The following is a 21343-nucleotide window of genomic DNA, read 5'->3' as shown; positions in this document are numbered from 1 at the left end:
AGAGTTGCAGGGATTTATACTCCTTTTTTGATTTTTTTTGTGTTACATTTTTGTTTCACAGCATAATCTGTTTATTTTCTTTTTGATGCAAGGTTTTAAAAAGTATTTTCACATTCTTCACTTGGCCTGTCCATCCTCTCCAAATGAGATAGAACATGAAGTGCGATATCCAAATGTATTTTGCCATAGATACAACACATCTCTTTGCCTTATGACTCGTGTTTAGTAATTCTATTTTGTCATGTTTGCAGGCATTCGCTTGGTGGCCAGAATTATTGGCTGAGCATGCAGAGAAGTTTTTGTCTCTTTATTCTGTTGATATGGATTCAGCACTCGAGGCACAGCCGCAGGACTCCTGGGACAGCTTCCCACTTTTCCAGCTGCTGAATAACGCCCTCAGAAATGACAGTAAGATTTATTTTCTTTGCTTCTTGTGTGCATAAGATTTTGCAATGTGCCGACGCCTTAGAAATGTGTTCCTATGTAATATAATTTTCAAAATAAAAGTGATAGTACCTGCGTTTATCCTGGTGCTCCAGTTGCTGGAAGTTGAGCAGTTTCTCTCTATCCTTGCACCATTTCAGTCCTTTTTCTGGTGATCCAAACCATTCAGGTTCAGAAATTGCTCAGTTTTAAATCAGTTATGTACAGGCAGCATGATATGTATTTCATATTTCATGTTTAATCTATACTGCCTAAGTAAAACTGTAGTTAATATTTCCTTCTAAGCCTTCATGCAAACTACTTTCAGACTAGTTATGCCTATAAAGTTATTGTAGGCTTCAGGTGAATGTGGTAAGATAGACAAAATAAATGAGTGTTATTTTCACTTGTATTGCTGTATCATTATTTGAGTTGGAGAACAAACTTTCTTAGTTTGTTAGGCAAAAGTTAGGCATGTTTTGTGTGAAAGTGATTTTAATAATGGAATTAAGGAAATAACCAATGAAACCAAAGAAAATCATAGAATTGTCCAGGTAGATTAGGTGTTATTTTAAAAATATTGGATTGCATCTTATTTTGCAGACAGGTAATTTCTCCTAACATTTTAAGACATTCAAAAAAATAAAATAATTGTGCTATGTTTATATGTTTATTAATATTCTATTGCTTAAAAATGAGAAAATGACCTACTGTTTTTTAATTATTTTTTGAGATCCAAGCGCTTATTTTTATACAATTATTCAAGTTATTCCAAAGTTTTATTTTTTTTGTATAAATGCAAGGAATCATTTTTAACTCTTCCTGGAAAATTCATTTCATTTCTATGGAAGTTCAATAGCTTTTAAGAATTTTAGTTCTGTGTATGGAAACTGCTTGACTGAAAGAATGGAAAACAGCATTCAAGAGCTTTTCTCCATATTGTAACCTATATTATTTATCATTGTATTATTGTTAACCTTAGCTGCCAAGCGTTTATTGAAATACATAGGTCATCTCAGTATAGTACCTGTTGGCCACTGCACCATATCGTCAAATGGAGCAACTAGTAAACGTACAATTCACTGTAACACGATGGATGATGAACCCCATGGAAGGAAAGGGGCAAATGGACAGGGCCACTAAGCTGTAGCTGAATCTTAAACACGATTTTTGAAAGTCACTGTTTTTGCACTATGTTGGACGTGGTCTAGGACAGAGTGAAAGAAAATTAACATCCTGTCTTTGAGGTCTTTTTTCATTAATTATGTTTCCATACCCTGACATTTAGCAATACATGAAATGCCATATTCCTGATGTTACCTTTTTTTGTTTTCTCCTAGTGGAAGTTAATGTATCTGTTAGTATTTCCCTTAATTTGTGTTTAAGATATTTATGAATGTTTCATCTGGATCACTTGTTGGACAAACTGCAACTACAGAAAAGTATTAAAATTGCCATGCTGGTGGTAATTTAAGCTTGATTTAGAAGGCTGCTCAGAAGGGTGTAAGAATTGGTCGATCTTGGGACAGATCTCATAAGAGCTAGACTTCTGCAAGGTGGGTTCTGTATTACTTGAAGTGGGTGTCTGATCATCTAAAATCCAGATTAAAAATCTGAATCCTATATTCAGGTGCCTTTCCTACCCTCTCACATTTTCAGTTTAAGAAGCATGTCTCTAGTTGTGATGTAAGTGCACTTAAAACAATTAGATAGTTTCTGAAACCTGTGGAGGTACTTTACAATAGTCTTACAAGATGGATTTGTGGCACCTGTTTTAACTACATTATTGTCTCATTTTGTTCCTTTACACTTTGGTTCCAAACTAAGAGTTGTCCTCATATGCAAAGAGGTTGCTGGTAGGCTACTGATTTTTCTTTCCCTAAAAGATTAAATGGGTAATAAAGCTAAATGATTAAAATAGCCTTAGGAAAGATATTTTATGAAAACTTTCATGTGAAAGCAATTATTAGCAAGATTGTAAAACCTTAACTGAAGGATAAGAAATGACTGCTTATGAAATGTCACCCCTGTATACCAATTTCAGTAATTCCCTAATGGTAATAGATATAGTAAATGACAGTTTCTGGCAAGTGAAATCCATCTGGAAAATTATACACTTTTTTTTTTCCCCAGAACTATTGGAAAGCAACCATGGAAATTAGTCCCCTTTTAATCGGTGGGTATGTTAGCAAGTGGCAAGTGACCATTCTACCAAGAACTGGTTCCCAAGTGGAACATACCTCACTGCTTATTCTTTAATTAACAGCCTTTTCACCTTGCCAGTGCATTAAAGCCATTAGAAAGAGCTCCCCATGCTTATATAATCAATTTCACAGTCTTCTAAAATGAAATAAATAATTCTAGCTTTACCCTAAGTGAAAACCTTGTCCTGAAAACCATTACCTTCATAAAGATAGATTGGGGGGGGGAAGAATGAAAGAAAAAAAGAAACAACTAAAAAGGGAAAAACTGGAATGTGGTCTCATGAGGATAAAAAGGCTAGTGTTAATAATTAACAAGGAGAGTGAAGTGGAGTAAATTAGCCATAATAGAGCCCACAGTGACTGGCAAAGTCACCTCTCATTATCAAAAAACTCATTAGGAAATGAAGAGGTGGAAATCCCACTGGGTTATTCTCACTCTTTGGCTATATCAGAGATTACTTTTCAGATTTCTTTCAAATGAAGAACTGTTAGGTCACCATATTGCATATTAGGTTAATCTTCACTGAAATTTGGAGGACTGACACCTGCGTGTTATTCTATCTCAAGAGCTTTAAATGAGCTCTAAATCTTCCATGCAGGAGTCAGATTTCATGTAAACCTGACATGAGCAAACTCCTAACAATAAAAAAACAATCTAACATTTACAGCATTAAAGAAAACTTACATGCAAGACTATTTTTATAACTATGTTGCTACAATATAATATTAGAAAGACTATGAGATAATGAAAATGCATGGTCGTTACTATTCAAATTATATCAACTGTGTTATTCTATGTAGTATGCAAAGCATTAGACAAGATTCAAACCAAATACTTCAAAGCCAATATTCATTTAATAATGAGGAAAAAAAAGCATTTTCCAACACAGTGTATAACTTTTCATGAAGGGGGAAGGAAGGGAGAGTCCTAACTGCAGCTTCACATATCTGTTATGAAGGACTCCATTTAAGCTTCACCATTTTTTTCTGACCTTATTCCACAACAATTACAAGTTCATCAGTGAGTTCATCAGTGACTGCTTTCTTGTTGTGTTAAGTCTAATTGAAGAACTAGTTTTAAAAAATGGATGGAAGAGTATGATCTTCCTATCCTCAAAAATATCCTCAAAAACGAGGTAACAAATAACAGAAAGTGTTTTAAGAAATGGCATTTACTGTGGAGATAAGTAATAGGTTGTAGATAAAATTGCTGTGGTTTTTCAAAATGTAAAGGCTTGAAAAAAATATTGTTGCTGCTTTTATATTATACATTTTAATGCTCTCCAAAGCTTCTATTGTTTCAATTATACCTGACTGTGTAAAGCTTTGTATATTGTACAGGAATAACAGTACCCAATATCTCTCCATGCTAGCGAATTGATTTTTTCCCAAATTGAGTACTCATAGAGGGAAGAAGGACCTGGTTCCCCAGGATTGTATCTTATTTTCTGTAATGAACATGTTACTTTTTATCCACAAAGTCTATGAATTATGTTATTAATTGCTCTAGAGAGCTATCTACTTTCTGTAGTTGTTTAATTATTCAGATTAATCAGGTTTTCAGTGCCTCAAGAGAGACAAGTATTAATTCCTCTTTATTTGAGATGATGTCAGAGATAACTTACAGTGGCATGAGCCTAGTTACATGAAGTTTCTATATATTTGGCTTATTTTAGAAGTTTTTCAATTGTATATTCTGCTCCTTTCCTTGCCAATTTTTCTGTCTAGGTGTCACTTGCTGACACTATGTGCTGTGCTGTTGCTCAGCATTATTGCATCACTACATTGGCACAAATCAAAATTAGTATTATAAAGTGAATTCATAATCTTCATTTACCTTCAAGCATTACTCAGTGTACCTGCTTTAACTCAGCCATGGTACACCTCTTGGCAGCCTGACGAAGCTGATCTAGAAAGAACTGTTGAGTGTTAGCCCCTTGAAAGCCATTGCCATTGTCATGGTTATTGATTTCAAAGAGGAATTCTCTGAGAAGTTTTTCTGCTGTTGGTAGTAGCGGAGTGGTGAACACCACCAAAGACAGCATCACCTTCCTGCTTTGTTACAGCCCGTGCACCCCTTTTGTGCTAGAATCTATTTATAACATAGGAGCCCCCATCTTAAACTACAGGGTGGAGATAGAAAACAATTTGGACTTAAGGTAATCAGGGCAAAGTTTATAACCCCACGTAAAAATACCTTTCATCAAATCTTACCAAATCTTACACTTCTTATTAGTTGTAGTAGGAATCTTGTCTTAGATCAGAGACTTGGAATTTTTGCTCCTATCGGGAGCTGCTTTGAAATCATAACCTGCCTTCAGTTTAGAGCTGCATGTTTTGGTTACTGATACTGCAAGCTAAACCTCAAGCTCATAATTGCTTACCAAAATATCCAATAACCTTTTTGACTGAACAGGCTTTTTAGGCACAAGAAAATCATGCAGTAAGTTGCCAGTGTCACTCTGTCTTGTAAAGATGAAGTTCCTTGCAGTTCCATTTCCAACGTTCTGACGGAGGGAAATTTTTTACTTCTTAAATAAATTTTCAGCTTGCTTCCATATAATATATTTCTAAAATTCACTTTTAAAGTATGTCTTATATGTAAAAATACACAATTTGTGTATAAGCTGAGTCCCTTGCAATTTTCACCACAAATTAAGTAACTGATTAATAAATGTTCTGTGGAGTCAGAATGTAATATAAACAGGAAATAGATGGAAATATGTTTCTTTCTTCAGGTTATTAATGATTTTCAACTGCTACAAATAGAATATGGAACCTCAAGGAAATTTTCTTCTTGACATTTACTGGGTTTATTTTCAATCTTAAAATACGCTAGGAAATCCAAGTGGTGCCTCCCCAAGAATTCTATGGAAAACCGGATAATTATAGACTGTTGAACAAAGTCCTAATTTCATCAGTGGAAAAGAGACTTGTGTTAACCTGTGTCATTCTTCCTTTCCTTTGATTCTCCAGAAGCTCTTGAGGACAGTGTAACACACTGACTCCAAGATAAGTCCTAAGCTGTGCCTATATAATTAAAAGTGAAGCAAGCACCACAGCTTCGAGTGTGCACAAGCACAGTAGATTCTTTTCCTGCTATTGGAGAAGAAACATCATTCCAGTGCTGCATTACTAGACTGTACTTGTAATCTCTCTTCTTTTCTTGTCATATTTGAGAATATTTCAGCTACCTAATATGTAAAAGTTGAATAACTTTCATCTTCAACTTCAATCTTTCAAGAATTTTTCATCAGGGGATCTGTTTCTGTCCCTGCAATCCATTTTCCATCAATATTGTCTGTGCGTGAGCTCGTCCTGGCTTAGGCTTTCATTTTGTTGTTGGTTTGAATATGAGATGGCTCATATGAAGAGGGTGTGGGGGGTCTGTATTGACAAGACAATGGAGAATTAAGCTGCATAGCATTGAAGACAAGTGGTAGTTGAGGGATTTGAAGTGTGGCATTTCCTCAAGGATCTCTTCTTTCTCATCTGCTTTGATGCACAGGTGGTACCTTTTGGCAAGATCAATTCTAATCATGGGGTAGAGGGCCATGAGTCTGCTGATGATACTCAGCTATATCACTTACCCCTGCACTCTGAGTTCTTTCCCTGCCCTCCCAATCCTTGACGGAGATCTCCAGATGGGTAAATCAGAGCCGCCATGTCCTCAGCCCCAGGAAAGCAGGGCTGTTGATCAGAAACAGCACTCTCTCGTGTGTGCCCACAGAGGGATCTCTGTGGAGGTGCAGTCAGATTTAGTCTTGGCATCATTTTGGAAAGTTTCACTTCACTGCAAAGACTGCTGTCAGGATGTTAGTCACAGCTTTTATTGCCTGTGACTTCTTTAAATTTCATTCTGACTTCGGAATAACAAAGAGTCATCCCTCTGCCCATGAGGCTTTATTACTGTAATTCCCAGAGTAGGGCTCGTAGCAGAGCATTTCTGCGGTGTGCTCAGAAACAGTAAACTAGAGGCTCATCCCTTCAAGTAACTGTGATTGCCTGATTAATGCCAGTCCTGCACTCATTCTTTAGAGCAGCAATATTGACTTAATTGACACAGTTGTATTCTTCTTGTTTTTAAGCTCAAAGTTGCCTTGGAAAATCAGCCTAATATGTAGCTTGATACCAGCCACCTCATTTCCCAAAAGCAATGTTCATCACCTGCTTACTGTGAAAGCTTTGTTTTAATATCCAAATCCTTCTCAATTATTATTGCTGGTCACAGATGCTGCAGTTTTAAGATACATGAATATAGAAAAAATAACACTGTTTTGAGTGCCTGATATACAAATAATTATGCCAGAATTAGCTAGTTAACAAGTAGTTCTATGAGCAGTGTAAATAATGGAGCATGTTTGTAATGGACTCATAGGTGCTCTCAAGGGTGGATTCTCAAGAGTTTAATAAGAGATGAGCCTACGCCGCTGCCTTTTTCTCAGTGGAAACCCTAATAATCTCTGCCTGCTACTTAGCTGCCTGTTTTCATGAAACTTCATATACCTGAGATTTCCATCCCGGTGTGTAATATGGTTGAAATTAGCTAAAAGTTTCGATATTCTTAGCAAGAAAGGGGCAGGTGGGCAAAAAATAGGGAGAGCTGATCACATTGGTCTTCTCTCCTTAGTTAAAAGTGGTTGTTACATAATCTCCCATTACTCTACAAGGATGTTTTGAAGAAAATAGTTCTTGGCTTCATATCATTGTAGTTGAGAAGAAAAAAAAAAAAAGCGAAAAAAAAATATTGCCCAAACATGCAGCAACAAAGGCACTTCCTTGCAATGCAAGTAGCAATAGGGAACAGAAACTTGACACTTTTTTCCCCATAGACTCCATCTCTCCCAAGTTCAGTTTGTGGTGGACATCATTCAGGAATGGAAGGCAAAGGAGTTCCTGGAAGTTGCAGAAATTATTTTTATATATTGTACATGGATTGTACTAGTAGTGGAACAAGAGGGGGTTGTAATTTTATGAGATGGTTACCAGGGTTTTGAGCCCCACCATCCAGCCTTTTCTTCTTAGGAGGAGAAGAAAATTTGGTTGTGGAACCCATCCAAATGAAATGAAAATCCTGGATGCAGGAATCAGTAGGAGGAGAAACCAACAAGAGCATTTAAAACAACAGAATGTGTGTGGGGACAAAAGGAGGACTATCAAAAATCATTAAAATGTCTGTCTGTGGCTCAGCTTGCCTACATGATTTCCATGTACAGATAGGAAAAATCTTACAGGTCCTAATAATAGCACTGGATCATTGGGTGAACACAGACACATTCCAAGCATGAAATTGATATACTCTGTTGGTGACACAGGACATCAGTCCACTAAGAGTTAAGATTCGTTAGAGAACATTTCAAAGAGTACCGGAACAAGCGGTAGTGGTGGCAAACGTATTTTCAGGTTTTAATACATCTTCAGTTTGCATTGTGTATACCAGTTTTCATGCAGTAAATCCCATTTGTAAAGCAGATAATCTTCTACTGCTTATAGCTAATTTACTTTTCTTGAGTAATATGCTTCATGCTTATAGTATGCTCACCAATCAACTCCATTTCTTTCAAAAAGCAAGAGAACATTTCTAGGTGTTACATGATGTCAGCTTCCTAAAATCTTTTGGCAACTATTTTTCAGGACTTCCTTTAAATACTTATAAAACTACAACTGCTGTAAAGTGTTCACACCAGAGAAGGAGCAAACTTCCGGAAAGGAAGTACACAGACAGCATCCTTTAAAATTTTGTGAGACAGTTGAGAGGACAGAGGAGAGGCTGAGTTTCACATGAACACAGACAGGCTGGGAGCTGCTTTTGTTTGTGGGGGTCTCGATGCAGTTTGTGCACATCAGGATGAGAAAAGCCAGGATTCTGGTGATGAACTCTGGCCTTTGAGATTTTTATGTATGGACATGCCTAGGCATACCAAGACAAGTTTTCTATTCAAGAGCTCATTGTATGTCCTGTGTAGCTGTGGGCAGTGATTCAGGACTTTGCCAGCCACCGAGGACACAGAGCAGATGGGCAAACTGCTCTTATTCCCCCAAACACTCGTATGTCACACACTGCCTTTTTCCATTAAGCAATCTGGACGAAATGTCGTATACCTCTAATTACCCTAGTGAGGCTGGAACCTTTTACTGTAACCTTCGTTCTTAGCATAAGGAGAATAAAAATAATTGAATGACTTTCAAATGCTGTTTGTTTGGTTTAGGGATTTTTTTCTGTCTTGGTGTCTAAGTATTGAACAAAATTGCTAAGGCTTAGATTCAGCAAAGTATATTATTAATGTTAAGAAGCTGCAAAAGTGTTCTGGTTCAACAAAGAACTTCAGTATGTGCCTAGTTTTTGTTACAGTGACAGTTTAAAATGTTCTACAGTATCCTCATGGAGCACTTAATTTATCTTTTATGAACTGTATTTCCTACACAAGCTGCATCTTGTTCTTAAAATGCTTTTGTGTACTAAAAACATTTTAAGAGATTCTTTCTCCAATAGAAAAATAAAGTAGGGAAAGGCCTGACATTTTTATTTGTGTTTTTTTGTTTGTTTTCAAAGCATTTTTGTGCAATGGAAAGTTTCACAAGCACTTGCAAGAAATTTTTGTTCCCATGGTCATCCGCTACATCGATCTCATGGAATCATCAATTGCCCAGTCCATTCACAGAGGTCTTGAACAAGAGTCATGGCAACCTGTCAAGTAAGTGCCTTCTACAAGATCTGAACAAAGCACCTGCCTGTAGCTTTCTGTCTAATCAGGTGTTCTCCCCCATTGTCCTCTAAATATTCTATTTTTTATTGTATTCCTACATTGTTTATTTCTTCACAGGAGCATCACCAACAGTCTTCCTAATGTAGCTCTTCCAAAAGTTCCAAGTTTGCCTCTTAATCTTCCACAAATACCTAGCTTTACTACACCAACCTGGATGACTTCTTTGTATGACTCCACGTGTGTATTCTTCAATAACCTTCTGACTGTATGTCAGCTCTGCATGGCCTTGCTAGTGTTCTGTGCAGCTGTATTTGGATTGCATGGTGTTTATGATCTCTTAGTTGAAAATTACTGTTTCTTGGGAGTGAGCCAAGCATGGACTGTTAGTGAGTTGCGCTTTCTAGTGCATTAAAATATAGCAGTCTTACACCTGATAACTTACAAAATCAACTTGGCAAAGGTCTGTCATGGTATGAATGGTGTTTAATGAGTAGTGGGGAACCTTTTGGATAATTGACTTTAGATTGTGGTTTTGTAAAAAGTGAGGCAGCCCATCATATTTTTGCATGGGTTTGATTAACTCATTGTATATTGGTTTTGAAAGTCATTGACTGCAAATATTGTCATTAGATTAAATATCCCTGTTGTGAGGAAACAGTAAAATTTTAATAAGTAACCAAAATAGAAGTACATCCATTTATTTGTCGGTTTCAAAAAAATATGTATTTCTTTTTGATTTCTCCCCAGCACTTAAGTGATCTTTTCTTAAAAAAATTACGTAGAGCAGACGTGCCCTGTTCCATGGGAATATTCCCATATTTACAGGCCAGATTTCAGTGTGAGGACACATATACATTAGATAAAGGGTCAAGAAGAACCTTATTTTAGCTGAAGTTGTATTAGGAAAGGATGAATGTAAAAGACTTCAAAAAATGCATGTTCAAGTGTCAAAGCTTAATAATATGATTTCAAGCCAAGTATTATCTTCTCAATTTTTTTGACAGAGTTAAGCACTCCTAACAATTACTCAGATCCATTACTTGAAAAAGTTGATAGTGTGTGCTCTGCCAAACTTCTGGCACTTGTTTGTTGAGTACTATGATAGTTTTTCTGGTGCTAATTCCCCTAAAAGTTGACAAAACTCCTTTTAATCCTTGGCTTTGGTACCTTTTGTGTTTACTATAATAATGCTAGGTTTCTCCTGATGTGGTTATGCAAGTCATTTCAGCTTTGAATGCAAACTAATTGGTCTTCTGCTACTCACATTCCTTTCTGTTATTCCCATTCTTTCAAGGGTTACTTTTTTTTTTTAAGAATAGCTTTCAGAGTTAAGAGCTGTTATAATCTTAGATGCAGTCTTACCATCTGTATTCTTATAGCCATGTCCAGTAAAAATAACTTGTAGGTATTAAAAAATGTGTATTTTGAATATTGAATTATAATTAATATATAATAAATATGAATTCTGGTTGGAGGATTATATTGGTAGATCTTTCTTAAATGAAGGGTTTGGTGTAGCAATAAATCCCTAAGATTGTATTGTCAAAAAATGCTCCAGTATAGTGACATTCAGCCATTGGCTTATCCCCCTTGCACATCTGGTATTAAGGTTCATGGTGTGTATGCCAAAGTATGCATAACATCCTAAACCGATAAGTGAGGTTTTCAAAGCTTTTGGTGAACACTTGGTTTGACATGAGCTGTAAGCACCTGCCAGAGGTAGCTGCTGCTCTGATGCTTCTCAAGAGAAGTGGGGATGAGTGGTGTCCCCACTGTGATGTGGCCTCTGTAAGGCCATCATCCCCTTTCAGCCCCCCTGCACAGCGTTCGAAAAGAGCTCTGCCGAGGTGCTGGCTCCATTGTAGGCACCTCTTCATGTTCTTTCTCCCTAAACCTAGAGCTTAGAAGTTGCATTTTATAAAATGTGTATAAATTAACATTCAAGATTGAAGGTAGCATTGTTGCCTTTGTAATACTGTAGGATTCAGGTGGTATTTTAAGAATCATATCACCTATGTCCTACTGCAGAGCCAAGTAACTTCTCAGAATGGCCATGTATATTGTATTTGGATCAAAAAATAAAAGCGAAGGCACTGCAAGCCAGTCATTCTTCCTTCCAAACTGAAGAGTGTCCTCTTTCTTGCTGGTTACAGTATCTCCACTTCCATGGAGGGAGTAGTTTATTTTCACTATCACATGAAAGAAAGGGGGAGCATTTTATTTCCCCTACGGCTCCCATCCCATCCTTTTCAGGAAGAAGAGACCTTCCTCTTTCTAGTTAAATTCTCCAATGGGAAGTAACCAAATACCTAGGCTCTTATACTTGTTAAGCAAAAGCTGGTGTTTCCTGTCAGATTTGGTGTGATGAACACCCACCTTAAATGGACTGGAGTGATATATTGTGTTGTACAAAGAGTCAGTGGAGGCAGCTAAATTAAGGAGCCCAGGCCCTGCCTTTGTCAGACGTCTCAGGTGGCTCCTTCTCCCCACTGACTCTCCCAAGTCCGTCTCTCTCAATCCACTGTGCTCCCTCCTCCCAGCCACACAGCTGATGCTTTGGGGAGAAGATGACTACATGTGACACTACATTGTGCTGGGCTTCTCTCTTTCTCTTTGAAAAGTGGGGATTTTGGCCAATTCATGATTAGGAATTTGAATTACACAGTGAAGAATCTACAGGCAAAAAGAATGAGAAAAAGCAGTCCGTGAGCCAACTGAGTTATAGTTAAAAGTTTGCCTAGAATTCCAAGTTCTGTGTCTATTCTGTCTGCAATCAAAAGAGATTTCTTGTTTTCCAAACTTTACTGATGTTCGTGTTAATGCTCTTATGTTTGTGTTTAAGTCCATTCATGTTCAAAAGAGCTGTTATGTGCCTACCTAAGAACTTTTCCGGAAAGAAGTGAAAATGTATTCAGTTAGACATTTCTTTGCATGCTTTATTGATGAAAACAGATTTTCCCCTCTTTCATGTAAAAGTTGCTGCAGTTTTTATGAACATTACCAGAAAAGATTGTTTATATTTTTTAATTAACTGTAGCTTTTTGTTTTTTTCTTGATCATATATTGCAGAGCAGTAAATGCATGCTGTTATAACAGCGTTTGGGAAGATCGTTACCTCGTTTTCAGTTGTTTTGGCTTAACCTTTTATTGGGCATTGGAAAGGGAGATATGAAAAGGGGAAAGTGTTACAAGTAGTAGTCTGTTTTTCTTGATTAGTCTCAGGAGAGGACAACTCAGAGGACATCTTGGCTAGACATGCAGAACACTGTGGATTACTGTTCCATTTGGCTGAAGACAACATCCTTAAAGAGCAAAAGAGTTTGAACATCCTGTAAAAGCTTCTAGTCAGCCAGGATGAGGGTTTTTTTTTTTCCTTACTTACTCATTAATTCAAATGTACTATTTTAAAATGAATTTTTGTTCCATTTCATATTTTAAATTTAATTTCTCTGCCTCTTGTGGACTTGGCTTCTAAGTTAGATTTGTGGGTGATTTTATTTTTTTATGGTTTAATTTGTAATTTTTTATTTTCAGTGCAGATGTGACATAGATTCACTGACCAAAAATATTGTAGATACAGATCTGAGGTTATCTGTTGCTCTCTGCTGCTGGTCTATAACTTCAGCTTTAGCAAAACTCAAGGCTAAGGCAACATGGAGTAAGATACATGCTTGCAAGAGAATAGTCCTGTCTTGTCTTCTATCCAGAATGGGTGACATCAAAGGAAATATGTCAGCTAAATTCTTCCAGCTATGACTCAGCTATAATGAGTGACAAGGGGGACGAGCTGGGGCAGTCACAGTGCTGTGATTGTGATAGGAAGGAATCTGGTCTGAATGTGCCTGAGCTGTCATGATGGATCTCTCTGTGTGTCTATGCATGTTAAATAAGTCAGGAGGCCACATTTCAGTGCTGTTTTCGAGGGATTGCGCCTGTAGTGCCACATATGTTCCTTCTGCAGTGCTTGTCTACAGTAAAGTGTGACCAAATACAAAACTGCCATTTAAAAAAAATAATAATTTGAAACCTTCTCTTGCTGCCATGACATGATTAAACAGAGTAGACAACTAGATAGTACCTTTTGCACAAAGAACTAGTGCTGAAAGCTTAAGTTTTGACCAGCAAAACTGTGGAGTTTGTGCTTAGTTTTAAAAGTATAGATAATTATATTGAATATAGTTTTTAAAAAAAGAGTGCCAGTTCAGTTTCCTGGTAGAGCAATATTATTCCATTCATTAGACTGAAGTAGCCTTACCAGATATGTTCAAATTAAAACTGTTCAATAGCCGAGAACGTGACCTGTCCCTTCACAAAAAAAAAAAAAACAAAACAAAACTATTCTGCAATTATGGATGTAGATTCAAATGCTTTGGTGGTTTGACTTGAATGCAGGAATTCCTGCTGCTGCCAAGATAAGGTAAAAACTGAGTTTGGCTCTTCTTCATTTTGCACTTTATGGAGTATTAAACCCTGAAGTGACATAACCAGCTCCTAGTAGGGAAAGCAAATCTATAGATGGTACAACCACTGCAGGGTGCTGGGGTATGTGCTGGCAATTAATAGCATGTCTAGTGCTTTTACTGAATAAGGACCAGGAAAGATCCTAAAATCCAAATAAAACAACTGCCTGGTACAAATCACAGTACAAAGCTGATTGAGATCACGGTTTTCTGCAGCATTTAACAAAGAAATTAGGTGATTCTGTCTGGATGTGTGAACGAGGGAAAAATCGTTGCTGTTGTAGCAGTTTATTTTCCTTCTTCATCTTGCTAGTTTAATATGTTAGTCAAATTCAAGTATTACTGGACAATGCTGAATAAAAAATTGAAGAACTGGACCTCAAAATTATATGAAAAGAGAATGAATGAATTAGTGTTGCTCACAGAATGAATTAATGTTTCATGAACTGTGTCTATTATTACACTTATTATAATTGTGCAACTTTATTTGGTAGTATAATGAAACCAAATTAAGTGGCTACCGGGGAGTGAACATGCATAAGAATACATTGATGTTATTGAGAGCACATTAGTCCTCCCAAGTCCTAAAGAATTTCATTTGAAATTCCATTAGGCAAAAAAAGAAAAAACTATGGAAGAATAAAATACGGTTACATTGTAAATCTGATGATGAAAAATGGTAGTTCTGTTTGTTGAGAAGGTACGTTTTGTTTTCTAGAAAATATGTGTTTTTATCAACTGCAATATACATGCTGAGATTGTCCCCATTTCTGTTCCTATATAATTTGTCGTCTTCTTTCACCCCAGTCCTCTCAAAAATTGACTAAGGCACTTTTGAATCAAATATTGTATATAACATACTCACTGCTGGTGTACACAGGAAATGTAATGAAATCTTCAATATTTGATTATCATATAACTTAAGGAACAGTCCAACCGGATGATAAACTTTCTAAGGAGTGGTGGTGGTTTGTACTTAGCAGTGTATAATAGTGCTTCCTATTCAGGTCCAACCTTAACAGGTAACATCCCTGTGCACATTGTCATCTTAGCAGTCCCGTGGGCCTTTTTCCTGTTTCTGCTGGTTTTTTTCAGGAGCATGATACAATGTAAAATTAACAATTACTATTTGAAATAAGTGGGGAAAATAACGCATGATATCAAAAAGGCCTGTCTGAAATGGTGGGATATCCTCCTATGCATAGTGAAGACATCAAAACCTGCACCATTTAAAACCAAAGCTGAAGTCAGGGTTGGTTGGTCAGAGCCAGCCTTTTCCTCAGGCAGGCACCACTGCTCTCAGCTTGCCCCCTGGCCTGGCAGCCCCTTTGGCACCGAGATGGCATTGCAGAAGACAGCAATGGCTCTGAAGCCATGGTGGCCTTAAAGCAGTGGGGCAAGGGGGCAGTTGGGTGGGTCTAGAAAGTGGTGGGGTGCTGTGAGACCAAAGCAGTGCTCCTGCTGCATCTGTGCTGCCTCTTCAGAGCCCTGAACAGGAGCTGTGCTTCGCTTCACTTCACCACCAGCTGTCTCAGTCAACCTGGTGTGAACCAGCGGTGGTGCTGAGGGGTGCATCAGATGGTCAGATATTAGAGGTCCTTTGTTTGTTTTCTCATCTGACCCCGCTCTGTCCTGAGCACGCTCAGCACTCACTGACTTCTTCCGTGAGAGATGGAGTTACTTAACACTTTGATAATATGTTCTTTTGTCATGAGGCAGAAGAAAAAAAATGGCAGCAGAGACATATCTAAACTATTTTAAACTGTTATGATCTGAATTGGGATGGTCAGACAGAGTTTTTGTTGCTTGTCACTTAACATCCTGGAATGCCGTGCTGAGTAGCATTACAACTCCTTAAAAAGTAACCCATGCATTGCAATACGACACATCGTGAAAGTGTAATTAATCCACAATGACAGTGGAGATGTAGCTGTAATTACTGCTAAGATTAGCCTTAAATTGTTGTGTCTTATCACAAGCAAATCTCTTTAAATATAACATTCAGTTCAGGATGGAAGAAGAACTTCAAAATCACGTGGAGAATCTGAGATTAAGCAGACCCATATTAATCCCGTGTCTGTTTGTGCACAAACTTATTTAAATAGTTCTTCTCTTTTTTCCACCGGGGTCTGATGTTATTCCCTCAGTTAGAATTAGTGAGTGTTTATCAAGGGACTATTTGTCTGGGTATCTATTTTACAATATTACTACTATTATTTCTGTGGTAGGTTTATCTACCAGATTTATGAAGGCAAGAAAACATTGGTGCAAAGTCTTCACTGTTTTGAAAAGGTCCTTACTAATTAATAATTCCTTTACCTTTTGTTTTTCCTGTCTTGATCTGAAATATGACTACTTCATTTTCCATGTTGCCTATCATCCCATCTACCTCCCTAGCCTTTCCTATTTCTCAGCTAACAGATGAGAAAACTTTACTTTTTTAACCCTAATGGGAATTACTTTAAATTTTCCATGACCATTTTCACATTCGTGGAATAAGAGCATCTGTGCTGTGAGATCCAGTGAAGTGAAGGAGGAAGATGGTGTGATAGAGAAATCTTATTACCTTGGATAATTCTGTGGCAGCTGGCATAGACATCCATACATTTATCTTCTGTTTCTTGGGGACTTTGTTTTGTTTTGTTTCTTATAGAAATGGCTCAGCTACATCAGAAGATCTTTTTTGGAAATTGGATGCTCTGCAGATGTTTGTTTTTGATCTTCATTGGCCAGAACCAGAATTTGCCCACCATTTAGAGCAGAGGCTTAAACTCATGGCCACTGACATGATAGAAGCCTGCGTTAAAAGGTACAGTTGAAATGATAAATTAAATACTAGAAGAGAGTTTAAAATTAATATTGAAACAGCCATACTGACTCACAGATGTACATCCGTACCAAAATCCTGTTTCCTGCCGTGGTCAGCAGCAGATGAATAGGAAAAGATCTTAATCAGGGCAGCTGTGAAGAAATCATGACTTGTGTGTATTTCCAGCACTTGGCAGTCAGCAATTTGGCAACATCTAGGAAATATCAAAGAGAATTTCTACGTATGTTGTGAACAGTCCCTTGGAGGTCAATCTCTTCTGTTCCATAGCCGTGAAAAATACTAAGAAATCTCAAGCTGTCTCTAAGAAATATATTGCAAACTAAAGAGTGTACAGAATTTCTGCATCTATACAATAAGTTAAACTAGTTAAAATAAGTTATTGAAAAAATATTTTTTTCTAATTCATCTTATGCCTTTTTAAAGATTATTACAGATTAATGTGGGAAAGGCAATTGTTTTAATATAAATACTTGGATTTCTCCTAGGCAATAAATCTAATGCCACGTGTTGTCATTATCTAGAACTTTGCATCACACAGATTTGACTGTGTGGATTTTAATGGCATATGTGGAAATAGGTTGAAAACAGCTCACTGCCAGGATCACAAGCAGAAGCTGAGAACAGAATTATTAACACAGAGGCATTGTAAAAAGGGTTCCTTATAGATCAGGTTTTGGCCTGTAATATCAATCCTTACATCTTTGCTGCTTTGCTTTTCTAGAGAATAAGAAAATGGTGGCAATAAATGAAGGATTAATTAATATTATAGAATAGTGCTAGTGTTAATACGTAAAATTATTAATATTTTAGAGTTAATACATAACATACTAGTGTTAATATGCTAAGTATGTTTTAGTGTGGTCAACAATACTATACATCAGGTAACAAAGAAAGTAAATTATATCCAGAGGATGGATTGTATTAGATAGTAGCAACTCAGAAAAGAATGGTAGAACTATTCTATTATAACTCTTATTGTGATACTAATATGATCTATAGCAGTTATTAAAATGGAAATAGGATGCTTCCGTCCCCATGTTCTTAAAATGTTGTGTCGATTTTTGGTACTCATCTAAAAATAAGTTTGGAAAGAAAACATTGCTTTTATATTTATGTATTCTGAATTACTGTAATTTATTTCAGTGACATTGCTCTCTATTTACACTGGTGTGAGAAGAAAATAGGTTTTTTGTATTGTGTATCTCCTGATACATCTTGCTTTTCAATATAAGTATTAATATTTGCTTAATAAAAAAAACCTCCTTTTCTTCAATAGAATTCTCTTTTCTATTAAAGCCAGAAGAGAATCTTTTAATTATATTTCTTAGAAGCAAGTATTTGGTATGATAAACTGCTTCTTAACATAGAAGTGCTGGAAAATGTGGGGTGTTTTCTTTGCTTTAAATTCTTCTTAGTTATCATCCAAGGAAGCGTATTGTTATCTAGTAGGCAAGATGATAATACTTTTATTATTCAACTGAATTAGCTGAAGTAGTGCAGAACCTTGAGATTACCACCAATGCAATTGTTTATTGAACAGGTGGATATTCTACACTTACAGAATTTTATTACAAAGATGTTCTCACGTGCTTGTACATTGTTAAGCCAACATGTTTAGTAAGGTTTATACATTTGTACACTGATTGTTCAGAGTTATCATAGAGACTTGTATTATGAATTGTGTTTTAATGAACAGAACAAGAATTGCATTTGAGGTCAAGCTGCAAAAGACAAACAAATCAACGGACTTGCGTATCCCTTCTTCTCTGTGTACAATGTTTAATGTCTTAGTTGATGCTAAAAAACAGACGGCTAAACTCTGCATTCTGGATGGGGGGCAAGAGGTAAGTGGAATTTTGTATGTTTAATTTGTATGTTTGGTTAGTGTGAAACATCTCAAACTGCAGACAGTCCTTAGTAGATTAATTTCAAAGTAGCTGAAATGTGTCAAGTAGCTCTGTTTGTACAGAAGCATGAATAGACTGCTCCCCAGAAGCATCATGCAAGACAGAACCCCTCATCTTCCACCAAAGACACAGAGCGCTTCTGTAATTTATTTGCTTTGACCTGTGAGTCTGTTGAGCATTCAGAGGATTTCTTGACTCACAGCCCCTCCAGGAATTTCTCGTGGGTTGTAGCAGAGAAACAGCCCACTTCAGGACTCTTTTATATCAGTAAAATTGAACCAAAACATTGTCCTTTGCAGCCAGGTTTTAAGCAAGTAATGTTTGTTTTTAAGTGGCTCATATACCCAGCATACATGCCTGTACATGTGCTGAAAATAGAGGAAACAAATAATCAGGTAATTTGAAGGGATTTTTTTATTGGTCTCCAAAGACAGGGACCATTTTGGTGGTAATCTGCTCACTGGACTGTAGATGCTCCACAGTGGAGTGCTGATGTGACTTTGAAAGATACTTAGACTTCACTGCCTGCTGTCCTTCCCAAATTGTCACTCTTGGCAGGAATAATCTGTGAAGTGAATAAGGGTGTAATACGTAGACTGGTGAGATCACTAGAATAAAATTAAAACTGTTCTTGCTGTCCTAATGCATTAGCAGCGTAATTTTGTTTGATTTTGTTTTGGAGAGAGGATAAAAACATCTTTCAGAATTTGGCAACAAAAAAGTACGTCTGTTTTCAGTAGTTTCATGTTTACATTATTTGATCATATAATTTCTGTTGATTTTTCCATTTCTGTAATGTGCTCTTCATTTTATAATTTCATCTTTTTAAGTTAGCGTATTCGATGTAATTGTCTTTTTTTTTTCCCCAATTCAATGAGACATTCATCATTTTCCTGTTCTACCCTGTCATCTTTATTTTTCCTTTTGGTTTTCCGTGACATGAACCAGTTTGCTAGTCAATGGGTAAGTGTCTTTTCCTTGTTTTTTTTCCTTTGGTTATTAACAGCCACTTTTTATTTTAAATGGTAGTATTGCTTTTCTTGTTAATATGTTAGCCTAGCCCTAGGAATTCCTTTAAAGCCTGACCTTGCTACAAACTGATCATCAGTTTCTCAATTCTTCTTTCCTTGTTCATCCTCTTAAGGTGGTTCCAGATGAATTCTTTGCTCTTCTGCTTTTCAGACCCAGTGTCCCGTCATACTGGGTCACAAAGTTATGGGCTCTTTTACTTCTCAGTGAGGCAAAAGAGCAATAAACAACTTCTTTCATCAGAAGTAAACCACTACTAGAAACTCTTTGCCTTAGGCTGATGCTACCATTTCACGTTTTACTTACTGTCCAAGCAGTAACCTGCAAACACACACATGAACATCCCCCTTCTCTGGGGACAGACAATGCCAGTACCTCCACAAAGACCTACAGACAAATGGTATAGCCTCATTCTCCACAGTCACACCGTTCCTCTCACCTGCTCTGGACGGTACCTCCTGCCTTGTCAGCCAGTCCCCCTCAGAGCCAAGGTTGAACATTCACATTACCTTTTGGACTGCAGACCCTCACCAGGTTCTCTTCTGAAATCTTCCCATTCTCTAGATTTTCAAGCTCTATCATACTCTTCACGACACCAAAACAGAAATACAGCCCTTGTTCCTTACTAGGTCTTATTGAGCTTCTTTTCAGTGCAAGAGTTTGATAATTTAGCATACCTGTGATAAAATGCACACTTCTTTCAAAGTTCCCAAGATAATCTTCATCCTAATTAATCTAATAAAACAATATCAGAAAATCTATTAACAATATCAGAAATCTAATAAGACATATCAGAAATTATCAGATAATGTGGAAACTTCCTTCTTTCTTTGAATTATTTTGAATTTCTTTGAATTATTGCCCTAACAGTTTCTTCCATTCCCAAGGCCCTTTTTGAAGATTAAGAAAAAAGTTGACTTTTCAGTTGCTTGTAGCTGATATCATAGGTGTTTGAAATGCTTCAAATTTGTTGGGTGAAGTGCTTCTGGAATCTGCCCATCTGTAAAAACAGGCAGGAGAGCATCCAGTTGCATCTCTGACTATTCTACAGGAGCTCTGGCATTTCAAATCACTCCTACTTAGCCACTTGGCCTTAAATTTTTTTCCATATTACCTTTCCCTTGTCCTCTTTCATCTTCCATTTCGTCTTAGACATGGTCTATTATGCCAGTCAAGAAAAGCATTCCCTAAGGCCTGAGTTAAAATTTTTTTAAAGGGCTGTTCATTCACCTAAAACTCTGAATATCTATCTGACCACTTCTAGACCTTGTTCTGCAAGTAATGGGAGGTGTTATTTAATTAGATGGTTAGACTCAAACATCTCTTTAAATACAGCCTGCTCTTTTCATTCCCTATATGGAGCTGTACGCAGTTGTATATCTTGTTCAAGGGGAGTTAGATGTGGAAGTTTTCACCCTGAGTTGTTGGAATGTGCCACAGCAGTGCTGTGTGTAGCTATAAACAAATCTAGGGAAAAGTGGGCTTTAATTTGATGAACTTTGTTTCTGAAGCTGTTTTGGTTCATAAAATTGAAGGAAGAGATTAATTTAACTGTAGAATTGCTAGAGAATTATAGCCGATTTGATAGTAAAAAGTGCAAAGACAATTTAATATACATAAAACATTGTTATATGTTGGCAGTAGCAGTTTCAGTTCAGATGATTCTGTGCAATTTGTTTTCACAGGTATCCAATCTTAAAAAAAAAAAAAAAAAAAAAAAAAAAAAAAAAAAAAGGCTAGCTTGAAAATCTTTTAAAAAAAAAAAATATCTTTTAACAAAAAT

At 36.8% G+C, this 21343-nt stretch overlaps 1 protein-coding gene across 1 annotated transcript in view; it reads left to right on the top strand.

Annotated features, from left to right (window-relative positions):
* CADPS2 (Ca++-dependent secretion activator 2) overlaps positions 1 to 21343 on the top strand; it is a 294288-nt gene that overhangs the window by 234614 nt on the left and 38331 nt on the right. Inside the window, exons 20-24 of the mRNA XM_014963349.1 lie at positions 252 to 408; positions 9181 to 9322; positions 9452 to 9571; positions 16448 to 16603; positions 18321 to 18468. Coding sequence (XP_014818835.1) covers positions 252 to 408; positions 9181 to 9322; positions 9452 to 9571; positions 16448 to 16603; positions 18321 to 18468 — 723 coding nt within the window. The remainder of the gene's footprint in view (positions 1 to 251; positions 409 to 9180; positions 9323 to 9451; positions 9572 to 16447; positions 16604 to 18320; positions 18469 to 21343) is intronic.

This window comes from Calidris pugnax, unplaced genomic scaffold, assembly GCF_001431845.1.
Source record: "Calidris pugnax isolate Ruff unplaced genomic scaffold, ASM143184v1 scaffold44, whole genome shotgun sequence".
Taxonomy (NCBI): Eukaryota; Metazoa; Chordata; class Aves; order Charadriiformes; family Scolopacidae; genus Calidris; species Calidris pugnax.
Note: the sequence above shows the minus strand (reverse complement) of the source record. Positions and strands in the feature narration are given on the sequence as shown.